We start from the raw sequence: 26,185 nt of genomic DNA, 5'->3' as shown, positions 1-26,185 counted from the left end.
ATGGCCTCCCCGCCCGGCGGCGAGCAGCAGGCTCTGCGGAAGCGGGTGGCGGCGCTGCAGGCGGACCTGGGCGCCTGCCGCGGGCAGCTGGAGCGGGCGCAGCGTCGGCTGCGCCGCACCGAGCGCCTCTACCGCGAGGTGCGGGAGGGCAGTGAGGCGCTGAGGAAACAGGTAGGCCCCCGCCCCGGGAACCGGCTTCCCCGCCTCTCTCTCCTCCGGGCCGGGCGGCATCCGGCCCCAGCCCTGTCAGGCATCCCTACTGCCGTCGCCCCACGATCGGGTACCCCTTGGCCCCTCCCACCCAGAGTTTGTCGAGTTCCCTCGCCGTGCCCCCTCCACCCGGAGCTGAGCTCGTGGATCCCGTGCCTCCTGGAGCCCGCCAGGCTCTCCTGGCCTGCGGGACTTCAGGAACCGGAGAAAGTGCTACTGCTGCGGGCTCTAGTTTGCTTTCCCGAGTCAACGTTTAATGTTTGGCTCTAGCAGCTTGGCTCGACAGGTGGTGGTAGGAAGAATGATAATGTCAGCCACAAAGTTGCTTTTGTGGTCAGAAGGAAAAATGACGTTTAGCAGAAGGAAAGAAGCTTAATAAAAGAAGTGAGGTAAAGGAAGAGTGGAAGAACTGTCCCACAGATGTTTATGGCAAAATAGGGAAGTCTTGTAAATGTCACAGTTCATCACCATGGAACAGTGGTTATTGTTTGAAATTCAACTTTTCAGGTTGGGTATCTTAAAAATAACCTTGGTTAAGCTTTTCTTTTTCCTCCTAAGTGCTTGCCTTTATTGTTATACCCTTTGTGAGCAGAAATAATGTTTTTCATCATAACAACCATTCACATAGAAAATAGTCTCCTGCAAATAAAGATTGATTGAAATAGTTACAATGCAATTATGTTTTGTCTGAATTATAGAATGTAAAATAGGATGGTATTCTTTTCTGACATAGACTGCTAAAATGCAGCTTTGTGTTCTGTAACATGCTGTTTTTCTTTCAGGTTGAAGAGCTTGCTAAGGAAATCCATAATAGGAAGGAGAAAGATAAGTCTAGTGTAGAAGTACAGACAGAGGACTATGCTGTATGGTCACAAGCAGGTAGAGAGCATGGTGGTTGCTTAAACAGGCATCTAGAACAGAGATGTTAACTGGTATCTTATTCTGAATTTTTTTTAATATAAAATACACTTCAAGTCTGTATCCTTAACTGCATTAAACTCAGTAACCTGACATTGTCTTTTGGACCATTTCCTAGATTTCAAGCCATTCCTTTTAGAACAGGATAAAATGTAGCATGGACTGTAGTAGAATTCATGCCATAGTTATCTCATACGTTACACACATGCATGTTTTACCAATTTTTAAAGTACATTAAAACAAGACATAATTTATTCAGTAAGAGTGGAATAAATTCAAAGTGGAGGCACTACCTAATAATTGATTCTTGTTAGACTACTTATGCATAAATTTCCAGTTTAAGATTTAGGATCCTTAAACTGCTTTGTGTAAAATATTGCTTTGCTAATTTATGCAACTTCAACTTTTTTTTTCCCCTGCAGATTATTACTCTTATGAAAATTATTACAATCACAGTGATACTCAAGATTGTGCATCTGAACTACTAGTGCAGCACAATCATGAGACTGAAGGCGCTGAACATAATTCCACAGAGGAATTGCAGATAGGTGCTAATATTCCTTTAAGGATGGATAGCACTCAAGTTGCTGAAGGTGGAGAAGAGGAAAATTTCATCCAGAATTCACAGGTTATAGATCTGTTTGGTGTTTTACCAGTTTTGAAGTCAATGCTCTATTAATATTTAATTTCATTTAAAATATGTGCTTTTGGTCTTGATGTCATTGTATGAAATGATTTTTTTTGTGATGGTCCGGTGCTGATGATAGCAGACAAACATCCTTGTGATTTGAAACTAGTTCTTTTTGTAGTATGTTCCGAGTGTAACATAGTCCTAGATTTCTTGTGGTGTGTGGGGTTTTTTGGGGTTTGTTTTTTTTTTTTTTTTAAATAGTATGCACATTCTAAACCATATGCCCAACATAGGCTGGAAGCACTTGAAAGCATGGCATTTTTTTATCAACAGAATGTTTAATATGGCCATGTACTTTTTTTTTTTTTTCTTCTTCTTTCCCCTCCATTGATATAACATATAAGGAGAAGAAAGTTGTTGGGTTTTTTTAATTTGTTTATTTGGTTGGGGGGGTTGTTCCTGCTATCCAGCCTTCTCTTAGATCATCTCACTTGCTTAACTGGTTTTGTGCCTTAGCATCTAGCAACTGAAGTGGAACAGAGAGCAGAAATCTTATTTTAGGAACATACTGAAAGATATTCACTGTGTACTTTTGATGTGAACCACTTTTGAATAAAGGTTGGGGAAAATAAAAGGCACAGGATGAAATGTTGGCCCCGCTGAAATCAGTGAGAGTTTATCAGTAAATTACAGCTAGATTTTTGCTGCCTTGTCTAATAGTTCTTGAAATAATCCAAGTCCATAGAGCGCTAATTTGTTTTATTTAAAATAGGGCATTGTAAAATGCTAAAGAACCAAGGAAGTTCTTTTTAGAAGAAAATTTAATTTCTTACTTTCTGGTCTTAGGAAGCAGAAGATACTTCAGTACCAGAGGGTTCTTTGGCAGAGAGCTTGAGAGCTGCTGCAGAAGCTGCTGTTTCACAAACTGGATTTATTTATGATGAAAATACAGGATTGTATTATGACCATAGCACTGGATTCTACTATAATTCAGTAAGCATAATTTTCAAAACCCTTGGCACTTTTTCTCTATTGCAAAAGTTTAAGTAGTAAAAGTTGATGTGAGCAGAGAACTAAGATCCAAGCTGACTTTGATTTGAAAAACATGTTACTGAAGACTAATAGTAATGGAAGTTTGTTAATTAGTTATTGAATTATTTCAGTCAAAAATATCAGGCTGAGAAATACATTTAGATTTTCATTCAGTCCTTCTTGGTGTCTCCTGGATCTTTAACTTGCTTAGCATTATAGAAATTTTATGCTCTAAAGCTGTTCTGTAACTCTTTCAAAATTAAAAGCTTAAGCTAAAAGATGACTTGTTCAGAACAAGACAGACTGCTGAATCTAAGTCAGTGGCTTCTCCACAGTGAAAAGTGTGTTGAGAGAAAATACATGAAATAGGTAATTTAGATGAGTGCTGCTACCAACTAGTTTGATGTTACAGGAAAGAAAATACTTCTTTAAAAAAAGGTGTCAGACAGTGGGTCAAAATTCTGTAATGGTTAATTTCTGCTATATGTTTTTCATGAGAGCACTGTTGGGGGGTTTCTTTTTGTCCTATGAAGTGTGTGTATACATACATGCATATACAGATAGATATATACACTGTCACAAATCCCAGTGGAACTACTGTGCTGAAAGCAGAGGTTTTGTTTGCAGCATTATATTCAACTCAATTTAAAAAAAAAAAAAAAGTATGTGGTGCACAAAACTAATTGTTTTGTTTTCAGGGATGCTTCTGGACTTAATTTTTTAAAGTCTTAAATGATGCCATTGCTTTTGAAATAGTTTGTGGATATAGTTAGATATGTAAATGTTTGTTTAGGGCTATAGATTACAGTTTATGATACAGTTACACAACAGAATAAAGTATATTTTCTTGTTCAGTAAGTGTTTTGAATTACAGGAAATGTTCTTGTATTGGGTTTACGTGGCAAGGTTTTAGTAGTGGGGCAGGGGGCTGCAGGGGTGGCCTTTGTGAGAAGAGGTCAGAGGCTGCCTAGACATAGCTGGCTCCAGCCAGCTCCACTGCAGGACACAGCTGAGCCCATCAGAGAAGCTGGTGATGCCTCTCTGAAAGCATGTTTAAGAAAGGGCAAAATGCTGCACAGCAGAGTGTGTGTGGTGGGAGGGAGTGTGAGTAACAACCCTGTGGACACCAAGGTTAAAGAAGGAGGGGGAGGAGGTGCTCCAAGCACCAGAGCAGGCAATTCCCCACAGCGTGAGGAAGAGGACTGTAGTGGAGCAGGCAATTCCCTGCAGCCCATGGAAGAGGACCATGCCGGAGCAGATATCTACACTGCAGTCTGGAGGACCCCACACTGGAGCAGATGCATTGGAGCAGACCCCACACTGGAGCAGCTCATTAAAGAGCTGTGGCCTGTGCAGAGCCCACGCTGGAGCAGGTTCTCTTGGCAGGAGCTGTGGCCCATGGAGGACCCACGCCAGAGCAGATTTATCCTGAACGACTGCAGCCCATGGAGAGGACCCATACTGGAGCAGTTCTTGAAGGACTGCATTCCATAGGGGGAAGAGAGGTAGAGGAGTTGGGAATGAAGGAGTGAAATTGAGCTTGGGGAAAAAGGGTAGGGAGAGGCGTTTTAGTTTTTGTCTTTGTTTTTCACCTTCCAACTCTTAACTGGTAATAACTTAAATTTATTTTCACCAAGTTGAATCTGCTTTGCCCATGATGGTAATTGTTAAGTGATCTCCCTGTCTTAATTTTGACCCACAAGCTTTTCATCTTATTTTCTCTCTTCCCCCTGCTCCTGTTGAGGAGGGGGGGTGAGAGAGCAGCTGGGTGGGGGTCTGGCAGCCAGCCAGGGTCAACCCACCACAGTCCCTTAGTACATTTGAGTATTTTTTTTTTTTTAAACTTAGTATGTGGTTCTTTTAACTGGGTGTGTTTTTTGAACAATGTATTTATTGAAGTAATGATAGCATTGTTCTTTATGTTTCTTATAAAGGCAAATCAACTGTATTATGATCCAGCAACTGGAATTTATTACTACTGTGATGTGGAAAGTGGCCGATACCAGTTTCATTCACAGGTGGATCTGCAGTCTTATCAGGCCTCTGGTACTCAGTACACCAAGGATAAAAAAGGGAAAAAGAAGAGAAGAGAACCAGAGTGGATGACTGAGTATAAGGTAACTTTAGAACTGATAGATAGGAAATGCAAAACCTGTTTGTGTGGGGGTTTTTGGTTTGGTGGGTTTTTTTTGTTTCATGATGCAACTTATGAGTTGTGGGGTTTGTTTTTTATTTAGAGGATGTATGCTTATTTTCTGAAGGATTCAAACATCTTTAAGCTATATACAGCAGGTTTCGAAGATGTAGTTAGTGTTAAAATAACTTTTCCATTGAGCGATTGTCCTGGTTTTGGCTGGGATAGAGTTAATTTTCTTCCTAGTAGCAGGCACAGTGCTGTGGTTTGGATTTAGGATGAGAAGAATGCTGATAACACCCTGATGTTTTAGTTGTTGCTGAGTACTGCTTATGCTAGTCAAGGACTTTTCAGCTTCCCATGCTCTGCCAGGTACACAAGAAGCTGGGAGGGGGCACAGCCAGAATAGTTGATCCAAACTGACCAAAGGGCTATTCCATACCATACGGCGTCATGGGCAGTATGGAAACTGGGGGGGTTGGCCGGGGAGCAGCGATCGCTGCTCGGGAACTGGCTGGGTATCGGTCGGCGGGTGGTGAGCAATTGCATTGTGCATCACTTGCTTTGTATATTGTTATTATTATAATATTGTTACTATTATCATTACTATTTTACTTTATTTCAATTATTAAACTGTTCTTATCTCAACCCAGGAGTGTTTCTCACTCTTACTCCTCCGATTCTCTCCCCCATCCCACCGGGGAAGGGGGAGTGATCGAGCGGCTGCGTGGTGCTGAGTTGCTGGCTGGGGCTAAACCACGACAGCAATTAAGGATGAAACCTTGAACTTGGATTCCCTCACTTTTTCAGTTTTATTACAGTACAACTGTATAGATCTCTAAATTTGAGTGTCAGTGAAGCTCTCTGATTAGCAAGCACACTGGAATGAATTTAGGCTACTGTGTAGACTGGATTTACATCAGAAATTCAGTGTTACCTCAGTGTCTTGATTTTGGGTTTTGTTAGTTGGGTTATTTGTTTATTTTATTTTTTTTAATTCACATAATGAATCTAAAAATGAAGGAAGGCTTTGAAAACTCACACACATACCCCCCTTCTCTGTGACTCTGTATTCCAAAGTTCATTCCATTGCCATTTTACTGTATCTCATTTGAGATTGATGAAATGTCTGTGAAGTTCTAATTCTTTGCATATTATGCTGTCCTATTGATATTTTATTTGGTCAATATATTTTTGTTGTCCATAGTGTGTGAATAAGCTGTACATCTTAATAAATGCCCTTTGTAATTAATTTGTATTTTAAGTTATAAAAAACATAACTTCCTTTCTGTTTTTCGATTGCTAAGCAAGCAGACTGCATAGTACATAATGAGTGCCTTGAAAAGTGTTGCTTGCTCCTAAATGCTGGAAGTTCTATTGTAACATAACTATTAAACCTCAAGAAGCATTTTCTTAATGAACACTATTATTGATGTTGAATCAAATTCTTATGGTCCTGTTCTGCAAATTTATTTTATTACTTAAGATTTAATTGAATGTTTTGATTCCTTTAGTTTGCAGTGCTCCTTAGTTTGCATTTTTTTTTTTAAAGCTATTGCTTTAACCATTGCATAATTTCATTATATAGGCCTCGGCCAAGCTGACTGGTTGAAATCCAAAATAATTGTGTTAGTGTACAAGTACTCTTACCTAATAGTTACAAAGCATCGATACAGAGTTGAAAAATTTTGTATCAGGAGTGAAGTCTTCTGAAAGATTTAAAAATGGAAGCTGTTTACATTAAGAATCAGTGAAGGTAGGTTAGATGGATGGGGTAGTTGATTGATTAGCCACAATTCATGTATAAAATCTGTAATATGGGAATTTCTACTCTTTGAGTAAATGTCACGTGAACCATTCCATTTTGAAACCTTGAGGTGGATACTTAGCAACACTAAGTATAACAATCCTTTAGACTTAAGAGAGGGGAGCTAATGTGGTCGAGGCTAGGAGTTTACCAGCATCCAAGTTCTGGGCATGCTGTGTGTAACTACTGAATTAGCATTCTACCACTCTCAAAAGGTGTTTGTTAATACAGAATTTTATTCATCATGTGTCAGGAAAGCAATGTAGAAAACTTGTAGGGATGAGCCTTTACCATATAGTACAATTAATTAAATCTCTTAAATTTAGTTCTGTTGTGAACTGTTACATATTGACCTAAATCTACAAGTGTATTTATAAAAGTTCTGTGGCATATATAGCTCTGACCTAGCAAATAATGTTGACTACTTTTTGGGATCTCATCTCCATCTGCTTCTGTCATCTGATTATACTGCAAATAGCTACTTGTCTTTAGCTTATTTTATATTGATAAAATATTTTTATGTAGATGGTCTTGTTAACAAATCTCTTGTGTGAAGCTTGCACAGTCACAAGGTAGGAGGTAAACATCCACTTTTTATGATGTTTTATTGATAGTGAACAGAGTACTTTGATTTATTTGTGAATTAATTTGTTCGACCAACAAGATAACGGGAAAAAAATTTAAAACAGATTCTATAGTGCACAGATCTTTACATCTGTAAACAGTAAGTGAAAGGTAGTGTCATAGTATGACATTTTTTAAAACAAAAAAGGGAGAATACAAAGTGAAACAATTACTTTCCACTTTAAACTTCAAAAATAATAGAAAGCCTTTTTGTCAGTGCACTTTTGTGTGAATGCACTGTTAGATTTAGAAAAAAAAAAAAGCACCTTACTGTCGTATCTTATGTAGCTGAGTTAAAATACCTTATTTTTGTTGTGTGGTTCTTGCATGATAAGAAATTTGTTCATTAATTTAAAAAAAATATTACATTAGAATAAAAGATTATAGATTTTTCTGTTGTAAAACTGAAAAAATAGTTCATTAGCTGCACAATCCAATTCATAGATGCATGGTATTTCTTGGCAGTATTGTTGTCCAGTTTTTTCTGGTATTGTTAAAGGCACTAATTAGTTCATGCTAGTTATTGTATTTTATACATCCTAAAACAAAACCAAAAAAGTCTGGTTTTAAGTAAACTTTGTAGTTGAAGTGTTGTCTATTGAAATGCTTTACTGCATGTTAATGTCCAGCCTTCTCCCTTTTCCTTCTATTCCCTCTTCTACTCTTGACAAAAAAAAAAAAAGTTTAATAATTTAATCAGTATTTAGGGATAGTTTTAAGTTGCTACAATTATTTTGAAGATTAGTATTTCATTATTGCTTTTCCCAATGGGTTACTTATTAAATTGTGCTGCTAGCCTGAAAAATGCCTCCAAACATTATCTAATTTTTTGACCAAAGTAGGTTTTACTCTACTTTCTTTTTCTACATTCAGTACAAATAGGAGAATGGTTTGGGTTTTTTTGTCTGGTCTGTGGACCACTAACAGTGGTAAATAAAGCAATACCAGGGTCTAATTCTGGGAATGTCATACACCCCCAACTATTATTATTCCTGGATGAAGGTTAGGTGGTTTATAAGAATATGCATGTGAAGCAGGGGAAGATATTGAGCAGTAGATATAGGACCTCAAGTACATAGGCACCTGTTAGACTTGTTTTCTTTCTTTTTCAATTAAAGGATTAAATGTAAACAAGTATTGATACCTATTCAGTATTACTTAAAGTTGTCAAATACAAGAAATGAGGAAACTTAGTAGCTGTGTTGTAGCTATACAGTTCTTACAAAAGTTGCGTGTGATTTTTTTTTTTAATGACTTCTATTTAAACCAAATTTAATCTCTTTTTTTTTTTTTTTTTTTAATCTAAAAAAGACAGTAACTGAGCCAATCTGTTAATTTTCTGTTTCTGGTCACCGGGGGGTTTTTTTTTAGTTGCAATTTAGTTTGTAGCCATTGTGAAGAATTTGATGTGCTCAGCTGTCTTAAATACAGTATCCATTTAGAATTAGTACTTTGGGATGCTTAACACTACGCAAATAGCAAGCGCATTCTCCACAAATATTGTAGTGTTCTTCAAAAGTCAATATAAATCTGAGAATCTAAAGAATAAAATTAATCTGTTAAAATATTATTCTAACAAGTTGAATTGCCAAACAAGAAAATACTAGTGAGCTTCTACTAAAATGAATGTACTTCTAATTGCAAAAAAACAATGGAGGGGAACTCACGTGCTTAGTATCTCCTAAGGAATGTTCCTGATTTATATAAGAACTTTCGTAAAGAGATTCTTTCTTTTCAGTCACTAAACTTCTATATTACAAATAGTTTTCTTTTAAATTGTGAAACTAAGCATGCTGTCCACATGCTTGCTTTTAATAGATGATCAGGATTTGTATTTGTCAGGATGAAGTATTAGATAGCCTATGTGCAGCTCACTTAAGGAGGATGGGTGGAATACTTTGGAACTTTTGGGCATCAGTTCAGTTCTGATTTCTTCTTGTAGTGGTAGGCCAAAAAAAGTGGGGCAAGAAATATTATAATTATCTCCTGCAAGAGAAAAACTTTTAAATAAGTAAATTTGGAAAAGTTAAAAACAAACCCAAACCAAAACCACCACCCCCAAAACAAACAAACAAAATCACCCAAAACCAACAGCAACAAAAAAAACCCCACCCCAAAAGGTGGCATAAATGATAATGTGATCCCTGGGCCAATATCAAGATCCAGCATCCAGCGTTTGCATACAGGGTGGGGAGTAGACTGTGTGCAATAGTGATCATATAGTTCTACTTGCTGGATTGGGGCTGTTTGAAATTAAAATTTATTAGACAGTAGTTTAAGAATAAAATGTAAAAATAATTTGGGGGGGGGGGGAAGTCACATGTCAGAGCCTGCATCTAAATTTTTCTACATATTTCGACGTGATGCTCAAAACTCACTTCTTGCCATATTCTTTTCCATTATAGATGCATCCTAGCTACTTCTGTAGGAAAGACAAGGTTTTTATAGTAGCATTTCCCATGGAACTCTTGAAGCAGTGACTTATTTTTTTTTTTATCACATGTAGTTTACTTTTTGTTGATATTCATCCTATCTTTAGATACATCAGTTGACAGAAACTATGGCTAATCTGAAGATTTCTTCTTTTGGATTGGCAGCTTCTGGTGAAGATAGAGTTGAGACACTAAACACATTAGTCTGTGGATGTTTACCTTTAACCTTGATATTTTTATTAAAGGAAAAATAATATCTAGTAGTTGATGTTTAGATACCTATTTTCCTAAAGGAATTAATAATTTTTTTTGCAGCTATTTGATCAAAATCAGTTCATCTACAAAGTGAGTTTGAAATATATTTGAAACACTGTATAAGTAAAACACCCAAAGAAAACTTTGACATTCTAGAATATTTCGGAAAAGGCATGTTTAGCATCTCTGTATTAATGTAGGGTGTCATGACTAAATAAACTACGTGTTCTTTAGATAAGATAAATTTATACTGCCTGTATTTCAAAGCCATCTGCCAGTGTATAAAATGGCTTCTTTATGATATAGGAAGAGCTTTACTCTTTTTATGGCTTTCAATTAGATTTTTGCATTGGAAATTTGAGTATTGTGTAGGGTGGAAGACAGTAACTAGAATACTTGTGAAATAGTGCTAGCAAGTGAAAGCTTAGTCATCTGTATGAAAGAGCTATCTTAAAGTATTTGAAAATGTTTGTTTCTTTAGTAAAATACTGAATTTCAGATTAATATTTCAAATCGAGAGAGTTGGTGCTAAAGATTTAACATTCAGCCCTTTAGATTACAGTAAGTACCCATGATTCCATTAAGTCGCCTACTGAACTTCCAGCAAACCAAGAAGCAACAGACTATTCATTTCTGAAAAGTTGCTTATACGTATGTTTTGTATAAAGTAAATTGATTTAGAAAACAATACATTTTAATTAGTGCATTTCTTAAAACTAGTTATGCTCACAATAACTTCTAAGTTCTAATTTGTAGGCATGCTGAAGAGTTGCATGAACATGCATGTCAATCAAGCATAATACAGAAAAATGAGAAGTTTTGAAAGAGAAAATGTCTTGCTCTGTCACAGTAAAGCAAAAAGTATAGTTAAATGCTTAAAACATTATTTTTTTATTATTAAAAACACTTCAGTTACTATGATTATTCATGTATATTGTAAGTAGGCCAGTCTACACTTCAGAAGATCTTTGTAATGAGTAGTTTGTGACCTATTCTTTATAAAGCAAAACCATCAGTTCCTGTCATATGAACATGATTTGCAATTCTTAAAAGATTGCTCCTCATGGGATACATAAAAATAACATGGTGATCCTGAACCATTTCATTTGCACCTTTGGCTGTCTTTGTCAGGGATGCAGAAATATTCTATTCTATTCTAAATATGAACTGACTCAACCTTGTAGTTAAGAAATAGTTTACTATGGATCAGATTCATTCCTACCTCTCAACTTTACTCATGCTTAGTGAGAGAAAAGCCAGAGATCATGTGATGATACCTAGTAGATACAAAGTTTTTTCCAAGCTGAATCACATAGAGGCAGTCCCTATCCAACATGTGACTTTAGGTCTACCGACTGTTAAGATATATTAGGCAAAGTAACAGACAAAGAAAAGTATGTGCCTAGTATCATGGTGTAGCAGACATAGTTATAATGAGTACATCCTTGCATATTTTGTGTGATCTGTCATGAGTTTGGGATAAAGAGTTAAATATCCTGCCATTGCAAAATGAAGTGCATTGTTAGTATTTGTTAGGTCATTCAGGATTATATTTACTGAATATTCTCCTTTTTTTTAAGCAGTGGCTATATGGAGGCAAGGTATTGGTGCTGTTTGCGTAGTTACGCTTTCATACATGCTACTGTCCTGGTGTCGGCTGGGATAGAGTTAATTTTCTTCCTAGTAGCAGGCACAGTGCTGTGGTTTGGATTTAGGATGAGAAGAATGCTGATAACACACTGATGGTTTAGTTGTTGCTCAGTACTGCTTATGCTAGTCAAGGACTTTTCAGCTTCCTATGCTCTGGCAGGTGCACAAGGAGCTGGGAGGGGGCATAGCCAGGAGAGCTGATCCAAACTGCCCAAAGGGCTATTCCATACCATACGGCGTCATGGGCAGTATAGAAACTGGGGGGGGTTGGCCAGGGAGCAGCGATCGCTGCTCGGGAACTGGCTGGGTATTGGTCGGCGGGTGGTGAGCAATTGCATTGTGCATCACTTGCTTTGGATATTGTTATTGTTGTTATCATTATTATATTGTTATTATTATCATTCCTATTTTACTTTATTTCAATTATTAAACTGTTCTTATCTCACCCCAGGAGTGTTTCTCACTCTTACTCCTCCAATTCTCTCCCCCATCCCGTCGGGGCAGGGGCAGTGAGTGAGCGGCTGCGTGGTGCTGAGCTGCTGCCTGGGGCTAAACCACGACAGCTACGTATGTTTTGTGTTAGTACTAGTCGTCGTATATAATGGAAAAGGATTTTTTCAGCACAAGTAAAGACCCACTGAAATGCTTTATGAATACGTTCAGCATCCCCAGGCTTAATTTTTAGACATCATAAAGATGTGCATTTCAGTACAGATCTATGAAATAATAAAGGGCTCAAAATCCATATTCTTTAGGAAAGCAATTTTTAAATCCTCAATTTTGTACAAGGATTTATAAACTTATAGCTAGAACATTCCAGGAGCTTAATTAAAAGTTTAAAGTTAGTAACTTCTTCCCTCCATACCCCCCTAAAAAACCCCTTTGCTTCCAAGGTCCTGAACTTGCAAAGGAGTCTGTTATTGTAACTCTTTGCCAGAAACAAGTTTCCGTGCTTGACTTCAGCAAAACAAAGCAGATTGCTGTTTGTGGCATCAAGGCTAAGGTTCAAGGAATCTGCATCTTGCTAATTAAAGTGTTTAAACAAGAGCTACATTATGCAGATATTCAGCTAATTTATCATATGTGTTTTGCCTGACTTTATTCCAGTTGATCTCAATAAGAGAAATAGTGGACCCAGAATGGTAGAAAATGAACTCTGACATTACTCATATTAGTTTGAATACAAGTAGCTATGGTTTCTGTAACAACTTCAGTAAGCGCTTTGTGTCCTAATTAAATATGTAAATAGGGCTGTTACCTCTCAGACTGACTTGTGGGGTTTTTTCACTTCCACAAATGTACTGGGTAATTTTGACTTGTTTGTATGCAAGATTACGGTTTAGGCAGAAGGAGTATGTGAAGATTACGTTTATATCAGTACTTAATAACGGAACTATTTAGTTTATTTGCTTTATTAGGAGTTGATTATAGTAATAGTGGAAAAAAATACAGAAACTGCTGAGAACAGGCTTAATGGTCATATTGGCAGAATGTATGTACAGAATCTTTGGTCTGTCTATAAGAGTGTTTTTTAAAATTCCTGTTTTCAACCCAGAGCAAAGAGTCTACTCTTTAGTAGGCAAGCTTTGAAACACCTTTTTATTTTCTAATTTAGAATATCTGAAGTGATGCCAAAAATGAGTATCACTGGATTCACTGTGGAGAAAGAGACGAGTGGTTGGAGTGTTATACTTGGGCATCAATGTGTCACAGTCATCTGTTGCTTTGCCTCAATTGTGATTTGAGCAGAGCATTTAGTTTCTCTGTTTTCAGACTAGATTAGCAAAACTTTGGTAGCTCACAGTATTATGGGTTAGAGATACATTTAGGATTGCAGAGCACCTTGGTATGACTGGTATTGATCTAATATCCATGCCAAATATAAATATAGACAAAGATAAATATACTGGAAAAGATCACTGGTAAAAGCTATAACCAGATTTGCCAAAAAGGCTTCTAAAAGAATTATGTGTCTGACATGTATGAACTGTAGTCTTACTTCTGGCTAGATTATTACATCTCTTATTTAAAATAAACAACATAGGCAGTGGCCTTGCAATCCTGTTCCTTTCTAGTTACAATACTTAAAGGATTTGGGGAGGAGGAGTAGTGCATTGTAGAGAAACCCTAAACAAACCGATAGTCCTTCAGTTAAAGCATGAGGTCTTTTAAAATTTGCTTGTTATTCCTGAGAATCTGCTGTCTTATTGAAAGTGTTTCAGAAGTACACTGTAAAGTCCTAGTCAATAGCTTGACTACTGGGCTGAGAGGAATTCTTGTGTTTGTCTTACAGCTGTGCCACTGATGAGTTTTTACAATTTTGAAAAGTGGAAGTACTTTAATTTCCATGGTGTTAACATTCACATTAATTCATGTATCTTGAAATGTAAAATACTCTATATGAAAACTTACTGAAAAAAGTCAAGCGTGTTTTTTATTTTAACTGCTGTGTTGCAATACCTGGTACAGTTCAGGGAAATTGAACGCATTCATTCTGAATCTAAGATGGCAAATAATTTTATAATAAAATCTGAGAATTTTTTTATTTATCTTTTAAAGCCATTTGTGTTCATTCCTCTTTTTTTTTTAAGATGGTCATCAGGGTTAATAGATTGAGAATTAAATTTTCAAGGTACTCTGCCAAAATTGATGTGAAACTAGATTTCTCAGTTCAAAAATGCTGATGGTCTCTTTTTCTGCTCATAAAATCAAGTGGCGGTGGAAGAAACCTGCAGTGATCTAATCTGTCTGGCATGCAGTGGAGAAATTTGTTACAGTAGAAAATGGATTCTCAGTAGAATTGTTCCACATAGCATAAATTAAACTGAAGTTCTTTACAGTATTTCAATATGAAAGGCTTTGTTAATGTTACAATTTTGGAAGGATGAAGAGCAGGTCATTAGGCGAGTATGGTTGGGCATTCCAGATATTCAGGACCATTGTGGAAAAAAAATGAGAAGACAAAAACAGGAGTAAGATATGATGAAGATCAGTCAAAGAACTTTTAAACAAGTTGCAAGAATTGAGTAAGAGAGAGAAAGAAGTGTCATAAAAGCAAAACTGGAAAATATTCAAGATGGTGTTGTACAGGTTTGAAAGTGAGGACAAAGATCTTAAGTTTTGTGTGAGAAAAGAGGAAGGAGTAAGTGAAGGTTAGAAGAGGAGTGCAGTCACACTTTCCCAAATAGAAAATGGTCTCAGTCATGTCTAATAGGATGTGAAAATGCTTCTACTGAAATGTTCTGTTGATCGCATGCATTAAAATTTTCTGGAAATGTAACCATTTCTTATTAGTCCTAGTGAAGGATTTCATTCCAAGCTGATAGCAGACTTTAGAATAACTCAATCTGTGAAGAATGTAACATTCCTCAAGTCTGACTTCTATAACTCCTTTCCAGGATTTGGACACAGAAGAGCAGAAATCATCTAACAGTCTGAATTGCTTTTCCACTACTGAGCAAGTAAGTTCTACTGAAGAGGAGTCATCTCCAAACATAAGAAAGAAGACTAAAATGGACACAAAACCACGAAACAGTCTAACAGCCAAAGAATCAATTTCTACAGACAATATAAATTCACATTCATGCAAATGTACACCAGATACTGCAGCATATACAGACACAGTAGACACAGAAAGTGAGCCAGAAGAAGGTGAAATTACAGATTCTGAATGTGAAGCCTACAGCAGTGAGGATGAAGCAACAAGTAAAGAAAGTGCTGATTCAGAAGACTCAGAAAATGAAGGTGAATTATTGTGGGTTTTATGTACCATATTACTGTATTTTTCCAGGAGCCCATTAAGAACACACTACAATAAAACAGTTTGCATAATTAAAAATAAATAAATAAAAAAGCATCTACCTTGAGATACTTTGAATTAAGAAGTGGTATATGTTACCAGTATTTGTTTCCCTCTCTTCTCTTGCACAGTAGTCCAAAATAAGTAGTGGTGTCTTTTACAAAAGCTGTTTAGGGGTATAACTTCCTGTGCATGTGTAGAAACCTTGGTGGTAGAATAAGATTTGTTTAGATTAGGATAGTGACAGGAGGAGAAAAAAAAAAAGTCTTATTGCTAAATAGAGATTCTAGTACAGACCTTACAGTGATTCTGTGTATTAACGCTATACATTAATTGAACAATATTTCTGATGCTGTTCATAAACAATCATGTATATTTCAATGTAAGATGAATTCACTGTGGTGAAAAGGATGAATGTGGAGTACTCAGTACTATTTGAAATCCTATTTTGTGTGTATTCCAGTGGCAATATGTAAGAAATGGGTATAGAGAAGAAACCTGTATGCTCTTAGGTCCTTAAGACCTACTCAAGAATTGAATGGTCTCTTGCACAAAAAAAAAAACCCCAAAACCAGAAACCAAACCAAACAAACAAAACCCCAAGGAAATAAAAAAAAACAAACAAAACAACAAACCAACCAATTGGAAGTATGTATATGCAAAGGATATCCTAAATCTCAAAATGAAATGCAACCTATAGGAGTCTGTACTGTAACCTCTGCCCTGCTCACAGTTAAACAGTCAGTTTTTCTTCTACTTTCATTACTTTACTTACTCGACTACTCAGATTCTGACTGATTAATGCCATTCAGTATGTGCTTGCTACCATCAGGCTTTCAGATTAAATTTCCTTCTCTTACTATTTTCTAATAATCAACTCTGCAATAATGCTGGAGTAGTAAAAACTGGAGATGGTTTCTTTCCTCCTAGTACCTTTTGAGCTAGTGTCTTCCCATCTTGCCCTGTGTATTCCTAGCTGAGATCATTGGAGACTGTTTCTGCAAATGTACATCCAAGAACAGAATTCATATAGCTGTTGGGATAGAATTATGTAACAGATACCGGGGCAAAAAAGCATACACATCTGTAGGATCATCTATTATTTCTTCTTATTTATATTGGTGCATAGTGCTAATTAGACTTAAAAATTAGTAAAAATACATTTCACAGAAACTATCAATTATAAAGTTTTATATGCATTAGGTTTGTGATGTGGGGAACAAAAAGGTGCTGCCTTTTCAGTAATCAGTTATGACTAATGGTCCATAAATTTATAGTATGCTGGAAAATTCTGTGAGTTTGTTTATTGCTATAACTAAACAGTTGTGCACATGTAAATAATCAGAATTAGGAAAGCATTCTTAATACTTTAGTGTGCAGTCAGAAAGACTTTGAAACAGTACTCATCAAAGCTTTCTCTCAGATGTGCTTATACATTTCTTTTTCTGGAAGTTGCATAAGATTCAGCTAGATAATGGCTAAATGTATATCAGTTGTTTGAAAACTATGGACTATGGGGTAAAACTGTAACTTGTTGGTAGTAACAATATTTTTTATAATTATAGATGAAAAGATCTGGCCTCCTTGTATCAGAGTAATTGTAATAAGATCACCAGTTCTACAGACTGGATCACTTTATATTATTACAGCTGTGAAACCTGCTACAATTGGAAGGTAAAACTGAATGGATTTTTTTTTTTTTTATATGTGTGTGTATATATATATATATGAAACTGTACCTGGCTTTGAAAGCTGTGGAAGCCACTCAGGATTGTTTGTCCCTACTGTCATGCTTGTCCTCCTAGTGTGCAGCAGTTGTGAGTTAGATTAGCCCACAGTAAGACATTTAAGTCATGTCACATAATGTCATTTTTGCTGTGATGACAGCACATGCAGTTGATGTAGCTCAGCAGTCATGAAAATGTTAGTGATAGCTTGATCTCGTGTTTAAGTCCTAATGGCAGCATAGCTGCAAGTCATTCTTTGAAAACTGTTGTTTTCTAGAAAGTAAGTAAATTTTTTTTCTGGGCCACTAAGGTAACTTTTTCAGAAATGGAAGAATACACTTCAGAAACTCAGGATCCCAAGAAAGCATGTCTTGGACTTCCTCACACATTCAAATTCCAGTAGTGTTGATCCATCATTTTGAAATGATAAGTTGGGTTTTGTGCTACCCTGTATGCATTCTTTCAGTCCTGATGTTTAAAAAATTAAAAAAAAAAAAAAATCTGGCTTGTTCATTATGGATGATGAATGCTTGAAGAATTTAATGATGAATTAATGCTTTCTTCAGTGTTTACTGAAAACCTCATCCCTTTTCAGCTGCTTTTAACTAATGCTGATAGATGTGTTTTAATTTGCTCTTATACCTGGAGTTTTCTAGGTGCATTTATGTGAAATTTAACTTTCCTTGCAATTTGCATATAGGTCTTTTACTAGCTGCATTGCATCTTCATCCCCTAGCATAAGAAACTAAATACACAAATCCTTTCCTCCTCCAGCAGTGATTTTGTCAAAAAAAAAAAAAAAAAAAATCTATATAGGTTACTCTTTGTATTGGGTTTGCGTGGCAAGGTTTTGGTAGCAGGGGGCTACAGGGGTGGCTTCTGTGAGAAGCTGCTAGAAGCTTCTCCCATGTCCCACAGAGCCAGTGCCAGCCGGCTCCAAGATGGACCCACCACTGGCCAAGGACGAGCCCATCGGAGACAGCCGTAGTGCCGCTGTGATAACATAGTTAAGAAGGCAGGGGGGAAAAAACAGGGACACAAACTGCAACTGGAGTGAGGAGTGAGAATATGCGAGAGAAGCAACCCTGCAGACACCAAGGCCAGTGCAGAGGAGGGGAGGAGGGGCTCCAGGCACCAGAGCAGAGATTCCCCTGCAGCCCCTGGTGCAGCCCATGGTGAGGCAGCTGTGCCCCTGCACCCATGGAGGTCCACAGTGGAGCAGATATCCACCTGCAGCCCATGGAGGACCCCACACCAGAGCAGGTGGATGTGCCTGAAGGAGGCTGTGACCCATGGGAAGCCCACGCTGGAGCAGGCCCCTGGCAGGGCCTGTGGCCCCATGGAGAGAGAGGAGCCCAGGCTGGAGCGGTTTGTTGGCAGGACTTGTGACCCCGTGGGGGACCCACGCTGGAGCAGTCTGCTCCTGAAGGACTGCACCCCGTGGAAGGGACCCACGCTGGAGCAGTTTGTGAAGAACTGTAGCTCGTGGGAAGGACCCACGTTGGAGAAGTTTGTGGAAGACTGTCTCCCGTGGGAGGGACCCCATGCTGGAGCAGGGGAGGAGCGTGAGGAGGGAGGAGCAGCAGAGACAACGTGTGATGAACTGACCGCAACCCCCATTTCCCCAATGTGTCCACCTTCTCTGGTGTGGGGTCCTTGATGGGCTGCAGGTGGATCTCTGCTCCACTGTGGACCTCCATGGGTGCAGGGGCACAGCTGCCTCACCATGGTCTTCACCAGGGGCTGCAGGGGAATCTCTGCTCCAGTGCCTGGAGCACCTCCTCCCCTCCTTCCTCGCTGACCTTGGTGTCTGCAGAGCTGTTCCTCTCATGTATTCTCACTCCTCTCTTCTGGCTGCTCTTGCACAGCAGCTTTTTCCTCCTCTTAAATCTGTTATCCCAGAGGTGCTCCCACTGTTGCTGATGGGCTCGGCCTTGGCCAGCAGCGGGTCCGTCTTGGAGCAGGCTGGCATTGGCTCTGTCTGACATGGGGGAAGCTTCTAGCAGCTTCTCACAGAAGCCACCCCTGAAGCCCCCCCCCAAAACCCTGCCATGCAAACCCAATACAAGGATGCAGAGTTTAGACTATTATTTACAGGCTTTGTATGAGATTAAAAGTTCAGATAGAAATATCAGGTTTATTGATAAAGCTGTACCTTTATTTTTTTATCTTATAGTCGTTGCTTTCTGTGTTTAGAGTATGGTTCATAGATGGAAGAAGGGACATGAAGTAAGTCTTCCCCTTGTATATATTGCAGCACAGTACTTTTACATCTGTAGAGCTCTGTAATAGTTCAGAAGAGAAATGCAGTATTAAGGTTCAGCTAAAATACACCTTTTGTAAGCCACTATTAGAACTATTTCTGCTTTGTTATGATTTATATATCAACTTGCCTTTCCAGAGAAAAAGATGCTGGGCATACACTTCAGATTCCTGAAGTTGGAGTCAGTAAGGTAACTTGTTTCTCTGTGCTGAAATGTAGATCAGCATGTGGATGAAGCTTTAGGTTCTATTGCTTTAAATTTTGCCAAATCTTAGGTTAATTTTTTTTTTAAAAAAAAAAAAGCGACTCTTAGAATCAGGTGTGGTTTTAGCCACTTCTTTGAAGTTGGAGAAAGGAAAAGATATGATATTTTACTGAATGGGAATTTAATGCAAACAGCAGTATGATTTCAAAGTCTAGAAAAGCTAATTTTTTTTTTTAATCCACAGTGCAATGCGCAGTAAAAAGTTATAATTTGAATCTTGATTTTCTTAATAATATATTTTCAAGTTCAATAACTGTGTTAGGTATTAATCATATTCTAAAATATTGATGTTAACTAGCTAGAACTTTCGTCATAAAGTAATCCAGTCCTTGTAGTTGAGCTTAGAGCAACATGTTTTGATTTGTTTTTCTTCAACTGTCTAAATATGTAAGTGATGTACAGGGAGTTTGCAAATTTAACAGAATATTTTTGTGACAGATTGTAATGGAATTTTTTTTCTGGTTAAGAGGGATTAAAGATAAATTATGTGCTCTGTTTTGCTAACTATTTTAACACAGACCATAAATACAGTACTCTTAATAAAAAAAAAAAAAAGTAAATTGACAAAGACATGTCAGCCAAACAAAAAAGAAATTGATAAAAACATCTGCAAATGCAAGTATCTGAAATACGCTTTACTGTGTCTGTTCCAGATGATAGTTCTGATTGATCAGCCATGTACCATATTTTATACTGCACAATTTCCAGATAAAATCTTTCCCTGCTGTTAATGACTTTTTCGGGCATGTATTTGAAATTGGGTGTATAAAGCAGCCAAAGTTTTTTTTGTTTTTCTGTAATGTTACCATTTTCTCCATTGCTTCTTGTATGGATAACAGTATTTATATAATAAATTATTTGTGGGTACCTGAGTCACTTTGAAATACCCTTCATTAAAATAATTGACTGTCTGCATAAGAAGTTATTTCACTCTGCAGATGAGGAGTCCAAGGCAGGAAGATAAATGACATATCTGTAGAAACAGAAAGTTACCACTGATCCACTGATTTGTTTTCCTCACTATTCATAGCTGAGGACCACTTGGGCATTTGCTTTCCTTAAATATAAAGTGAGATTTAAAGAAACAAAATTACACCCTGCAGATTTAGCATCTTAAGAAGTAGTTTTGGTTCATCCTATTCAATAAAACAGAGGTAGAAATTAAATTATCTATTGAATGAGCTAGTCAATCTTTCTACCGTTATGGGAATAATCCTATTGTAAATTTATGCTAGCCAATCTACAATTTTTTTTTTTTTTTAAATTAATGTAGCAACTGCTCTTCCTCAAAGATAAGGGATTTGGTTTTAAATGAGCACTTTCTTCCCAGGTTGACTGTTGGGGTTTTTTCTTCTACTATAGCAAAAGGCATCTTTGCTTGTCAAATTTGAAACTGTCATTTTTTAGGCTTCTGTTGTTTTTACTGGGAGTCTTAGTAGCCTGCAGAAGTTGATATTTTGGTTTCCTTAGTGGCCGTTTTTGGAGGTAGTGTATGTGTTTGTGAGTTTAGCCTGGAGTTGTGTTTTCTGTGTTCTATCTGGGCTTGGGAATAATACCTATATAGAATTGTAACAAAAAAAAAAAAATTAAATTGTTAGTCTCAATATCAGAAAGGAGATAAAAGGAACAGCAAATGATTGATAGTAATTGTGTCCTGGGCATTAAGGTGCAGGTGAAAGTGAATTACATGAAATTTACTAAAACACAGCATTTAGTCAGCTAACCTGAAACTGTAGAACGAGATCAGATTTTTTTTTAATTGCATTTCTTTCAGCATCTTTTTTGATGCATTCCAGAAAGAGGAAAAATTGAGAGTGTCATAACATACCTTACAAGAAAAAAGCCTTTTATTTATAAGAACAGTTAAAAATGCTTTATTACTGTATCTTGCAGTCCTTTAAGTAAAGCATACTTGCCACATTGGAGGTATATACCTTTTCAGTACTGAATCAGTTTATGGTCAAAATAGTTATATTATTAATAGAATACTTTAGCTCATGTCATGTTTACATTTCAAATAGATGAAATCATAAGGCATGGAATACTCTATTAACTTAGAGTACCAGAGTCACTCAGTTAAAAGGCCCCAAAATACATTCTGAAATCTTACTGTAAAATAGCATATAAATTGTGAAGTATTTGTTTAATGAGAACATTTCACTTAGGCTTGTATTTATCAGTTCCATGCAGAAGTATATTTTGACCACGATTTGCAAAATTATGTTCTTGTGGATCAAGGCAGTCAGAATGGAACAGTTGTTAATGGAAATCAGATTCTCCGGGTGAGTACTTGTTGTTATAATGCTGTGTATGTTGCAGAAAATGGTAGTCATGTGGTCATTTTAAATATGTTATGGCAAATCACTAACAACATCATTGTATGGCTTCTTTCATACATTAGTCTCTTCCTCTGTTCCCTTCTGGTTTTAGGGCCACTTGTAATACTTCATGTTTGGTTTATATTAGGAAAAATCCACTATGGTTACAGTTGCTAGAGTGAAATATCCACTGTAGTTAAATATTTGCCTGCATTTGTGAGACCAAACTGAATCACTAAATTATGAGCAGTATTCATGAAATAGAGTTGGTGCCCTTCATTAGTAACTAATAAACATGGCTGACAAAACTTCCTTTTGCTGTAGCCTAAAACAAAATGTGATCCCTACATCTTGGAGCATGGAGATGAAGTGAAGATTGGTGAAACTGTACTTTCTTTTCATATACATCCTGGCAGTGATACTTGTGATGGATGTGAACCAGGACAAGTCAGAGCACATCTTCGCCTGGATAGGAAAAAGGAAACTTCTGGTTAGTCATGTTATCACTGGATATGTCTTTTATTATAGCTCTCTACTTTATAATTACTTCAGATAGTTTTATTACAATTTTCTTGTCAACAGGGAGTAGTTCTATAATACATGATGATGTATTTTCTTGGTATGTGTCTATGTGTAATAATGTTAGAACAAAATTTCTCACAGTTGTTTTACGTTTCAAAACATTGTTACATTATTAATTAGAAATTCAATCCTGTATTCTTCCTTTTAGTTTGCCCAGCACTTAGCAAAGAAGAGAGAGAGTTAGTCAGAAGAAAAGCATTAAAACAAATACGGGTAAAATATGGTTTACAGGTGAGTTAAACGTAGAAACTGATTAAGTGTTTGAAGTCTATGTCTATTCTGTGATTCCTGTTTTAAGCCATAGACTTCAGTGAATAAGGAAAGTTTTCAAATGCATTCAAACTTGAGCCTGGTGGTTTTACTCAGGTTTGTCTTTTGTACACTAAATAATTGTTTTTTACAAACCTCTACAGAGAGAGATGATGATAACAGGGCATGGAAGTTCTGTTAAAATTTTAGGAAAAAATTATCAGTTCCAATATGTACAAGATTCCTCATTCTTTTGAGGTTAAGATTTCTTAAGACATAGCTATTTTTATTTCTGCAAATTAAGTTGGCACTAAATTGCAGTGCTATGTTTTATTTGGAAAGGGAAAAATAATGAGCAACTGAAAAAATTATGGAAGGAAGAGGGAAAATTTTTAAGATTTTATTTTAAGTCTGCTTTGCCATAGAAAAATGCCAACACGAATGTATAGGCTATATAGTATATAGGTATTCAGGTTACTTCTGTTTTAGAGATGATTTTAATGATGGGGTTGCATATAGCACTTGTAATAAGTATTCATGCAGAAAACAGAATGCCATCGTTTCTCTCAAATTTTTCCACTACTGAAATAACATTGGTACGGAATCTATACAAGTGCTTAGTTGTGTCATCTATTCTGAAGAAATAGTTGCTGAAGAACAGGCTATATGTTTAAACAGAAAGTCAGTGGCATGTCCATATGGTTTTCTGTTTAATATGGAGAGATTGATTCTTCATACCAAGAGAAGATTCAAGAGAATCTGTTTATTTACAGCCTCTGCAAAATTAATTAATTTGGCAATATTGCATTATTATGTGATGGTGGCAATAATAAACTACTGAATGAGGACTAGTTTTTTGTTATAAAATTTAGAATTAATTAAATAGGCTGAAGCTGTTCCTTCCTTTTGGAGGGAAGCAGTGAAGTTATTGAAAGTAAAGAATTTAAAGCCAGCTTTCTTTTCCTTGATGGAATTTAATCTGTTTGCAAAGAACGCAGAGTATGAAGACAAGAAAGCAGTGAAGAATCCAAAGTACAAAGATAGAGCAGGAAAGCGCAGAAAGACCGTTGGAAGTGAAGGAACCTTCCAGAGAGATGATACTCCAGCTTCTGTCTATATGTAAGTTTGTTGGGGGGATCCTCTGTGTCCTCTAGTGAATCTTAAAAAATTATGATGCAGTAAGTATCAATTAGTTACTAGGATACAATTTGTTAGATTATGAATTACCTGTATATAATGTGTTAGGAGAGCTAGAAAATACTCAAGTTATTCTCACTTCCCAGTTCATATGCTATTTTTATTAATTCCTCGTGTTCTATACAGAATTCAACTTGGCAGTAAGGATGCTTTGATCACTTTCTTACCAACTCAATCAGGGAATTCCCCAGCAGCACTATTGACACCTTCAGTAGTGTCTGTTTTTCAAGTGCCTCAGTTTCTATTTTTTCTATCTAGTCCCAGCAATAGCACATATGCAAATTTTTTATCTGCAGTTTCTTTCAGTGTCAATATCCAGCCTATCATAGGACATGCATTTACATACCTCTTAAATGACAGTTATTTTAATCTTCCTCTTTAATTATTCCTCTGCTTCTGTAGTTGTTTTTTTGTTTTGTGGCTTTTTGGGAGGTTTTGGAGTTTTTTGTTGGTTGGGGGGGGTTGGTTGGTTTGTTTTTAAGAAACATGAACTTGTAGGTGCTTGTAAGTTAATAAAAGGAAGTGTGAGATAATGAAATATGTGTGTTAGGATGATTTGGTGGTGAGGTAGTGATAATGCCTTTTCCCTAGTGCAGTTGATTTGCACCCACCTATGCTGTATCTTTTAACTCCTAAAGTAAGCAAGTAGTTCAGAGGGAGTTTTAAGAAAGTTGGTATTGACCGGAGGCTTGGCATAGCTTTGGTAACCGAAGATATTAACGGAAGAACTTGCAAAAGGTGGCACTAGGGTCTTCTGGATAGGTCTTGATGGGAGTATGAGCAGCATAGTAGTTGAGTCCTGGTTTCTAGAGCTGCATATACCTGTGCATTTCTGTCCTTCAGTATGTGAGTAGAGAGCATACTCTTTGTATTAACTGTTGCTTATCAGTTATCTTAAACTTTCTTTAAAGTGAAATCAGCAACAGCAACAAAGGACATAAAATGTTGGAGAAGATGGGATGGAAAAAAGGGGAAGGCCTGGGCAAGGATGGTGGTGGTATGAAGGATCCGGTAGGTCTGTCTGGTTTTTACTTGGAGCAAAAAGAAAAATAGAAATACATTTGCAGTAAAAAATGTCTAATTGTAAGCCACTATTCACTTGAAACATTTCAAAATCCTAGGTAGGAAGGAATAATCTCAGTAGGACTAATCTCAAATCACTTTTGACTTCATTAATGAAGTATTTTGAAATTTTTCAATTATTTTGTCTCTTCAGTGGAAAATGCCAGTAATGTTTGTGGTTGTTGGGAAACTAAGCAAGGGAGGACAGACAGCTTCTAGCTGTTGAATTAATAATCTCATATTTGAATACAAAGTTTAGAGGAAGATTTAAATAATTTTAAGTGATGTAAATTCAAGATGGGCTAATGGTGGAATCCTTCACTTTCTGTGAGGCTGATGTAGCACAAAATTCAAACTAGATGATGCACCATGAGAGAGGAAAAGCTGGCTGAAGTCACTTACTGTAGCCACCAAGTTCTAGGCCTCTGTGGCAGTCAGCCTCATTTTTGTCACCACTGTGGTCGTGTCTTTTGGCAGTAGCGCTGCTCAAGAGCCACACCATGCCTTGTGTTGTCAAACTATCCAGCACAGGGCTCATACACTATTCATTTGGTGAGGAGCACTTCATAGTGATGTTAGTGGCAGGTGACATCAGCACTCTAGATCGTAGTTCTAGAGGTGGTGATTTGACACATTGTTTTAACAGTACTTTAGGTGTCCATGTATGATCTAAGTATATTAGAGCCTTAAACAAAGTGCTGGGGGGGGGGGGGGGGATTAGTATTATATAAAATAGGATTTGAAGTATTTAGAATACCTAACTTACATTAAATATTGTTGTAACTGCATTTGACAGATCCACCTTCAGTTACATAAGATGCACGCAGGTTTGGGTACAAGTAGACCAGCCTCAATTGAAGATGTTCAGATCATCCAGAGCAAGAATAAAAAGAACTGGGATAAAGCAAGAGAAAGGTTTGCTGAAAACTTCCAGGAACCTAAATCACAAAAGGATAGACCTAAGATTACACCTTGGGTTAGAGGGACTGTAAAGTATCTGGTCCCACAGCAGGGTAATTCTTGTGTATAA

At 37.1% G+C, this 26,185-nt stretch overlaps 1 protein-coding gene across 1 annotated transcript; it reads left to right on the top strand.

Moving 5' to 3' along the window:
• Positions 1–26,185, top strand: LOC104024866 (angiogenic factor with G patch and FHA domains 1). Its single transcript, XM_075725746.1, has 14 exons — positions 1–171; positions 993–1,089; positions 1,551–1,756; positions 2,606–2,752; positions 4,726–4,908; positions 15,092–15,437; positions 17,058–17,166; positions 19,621–19,672; positions 21,928–22,029; positions 22,390–22,555; positions 22,796–22,878; positions 23,888–24,015; positions 25,005–25,104; positions 25,952–26,185. Exons 1-14 carry the CDS (start codon positions 1–3, stop codon positions 26,183–26,185), a joined length of 2,124 nt encoding a protein of 707 aa, XP_075581861.1.

The sequence above is a fragment of the Pelecanus crispus genome, chromosome W (genome assembly GCF_030463565.1).
Source record: "Pelecanus crispus isolate bPelCri1 chromosome W, bPelCri1.pri, whole genome shotgun sequence".
Classification (NCBI taxonomy): Eukaryota; Metazoa; Chordata; class Aves; order Pelecaniformes; family Pelecanidae; genus Pelecanus; species Pelecanus crispus.
This window is presented reverse-complemented; position numbering and strand designations above follow the sequence as displayed.

What these genes read in the sequence shown, in the direction of transcription:
- LOC104024866 (XM_075725746.1), top strand. Translation starts at nt 1, where the DNA reads ATGGCCTCCCCGCCCGGCGGCGAGCAGCAGGCTCTGCGGAAGCGGGTG. An exon ending in ATTTCATCCAGAATTCACAG is followed by an intron (nt 1,757 to 2,605) that starts GTTATAGATCTG and finishes TTCTGGTCTTAG; the next exon opens with GAAGCAGAAGATACTTCAGT. An exon ending in AGAAGACTCAGAAAATGAAG is followed by an intron (nt 15,438 to 17,057) that starts GTGAATTATTGT and finishes TTATAATTATAG; the next exon opens with ATGAAAAGATCTGGCCTCCT.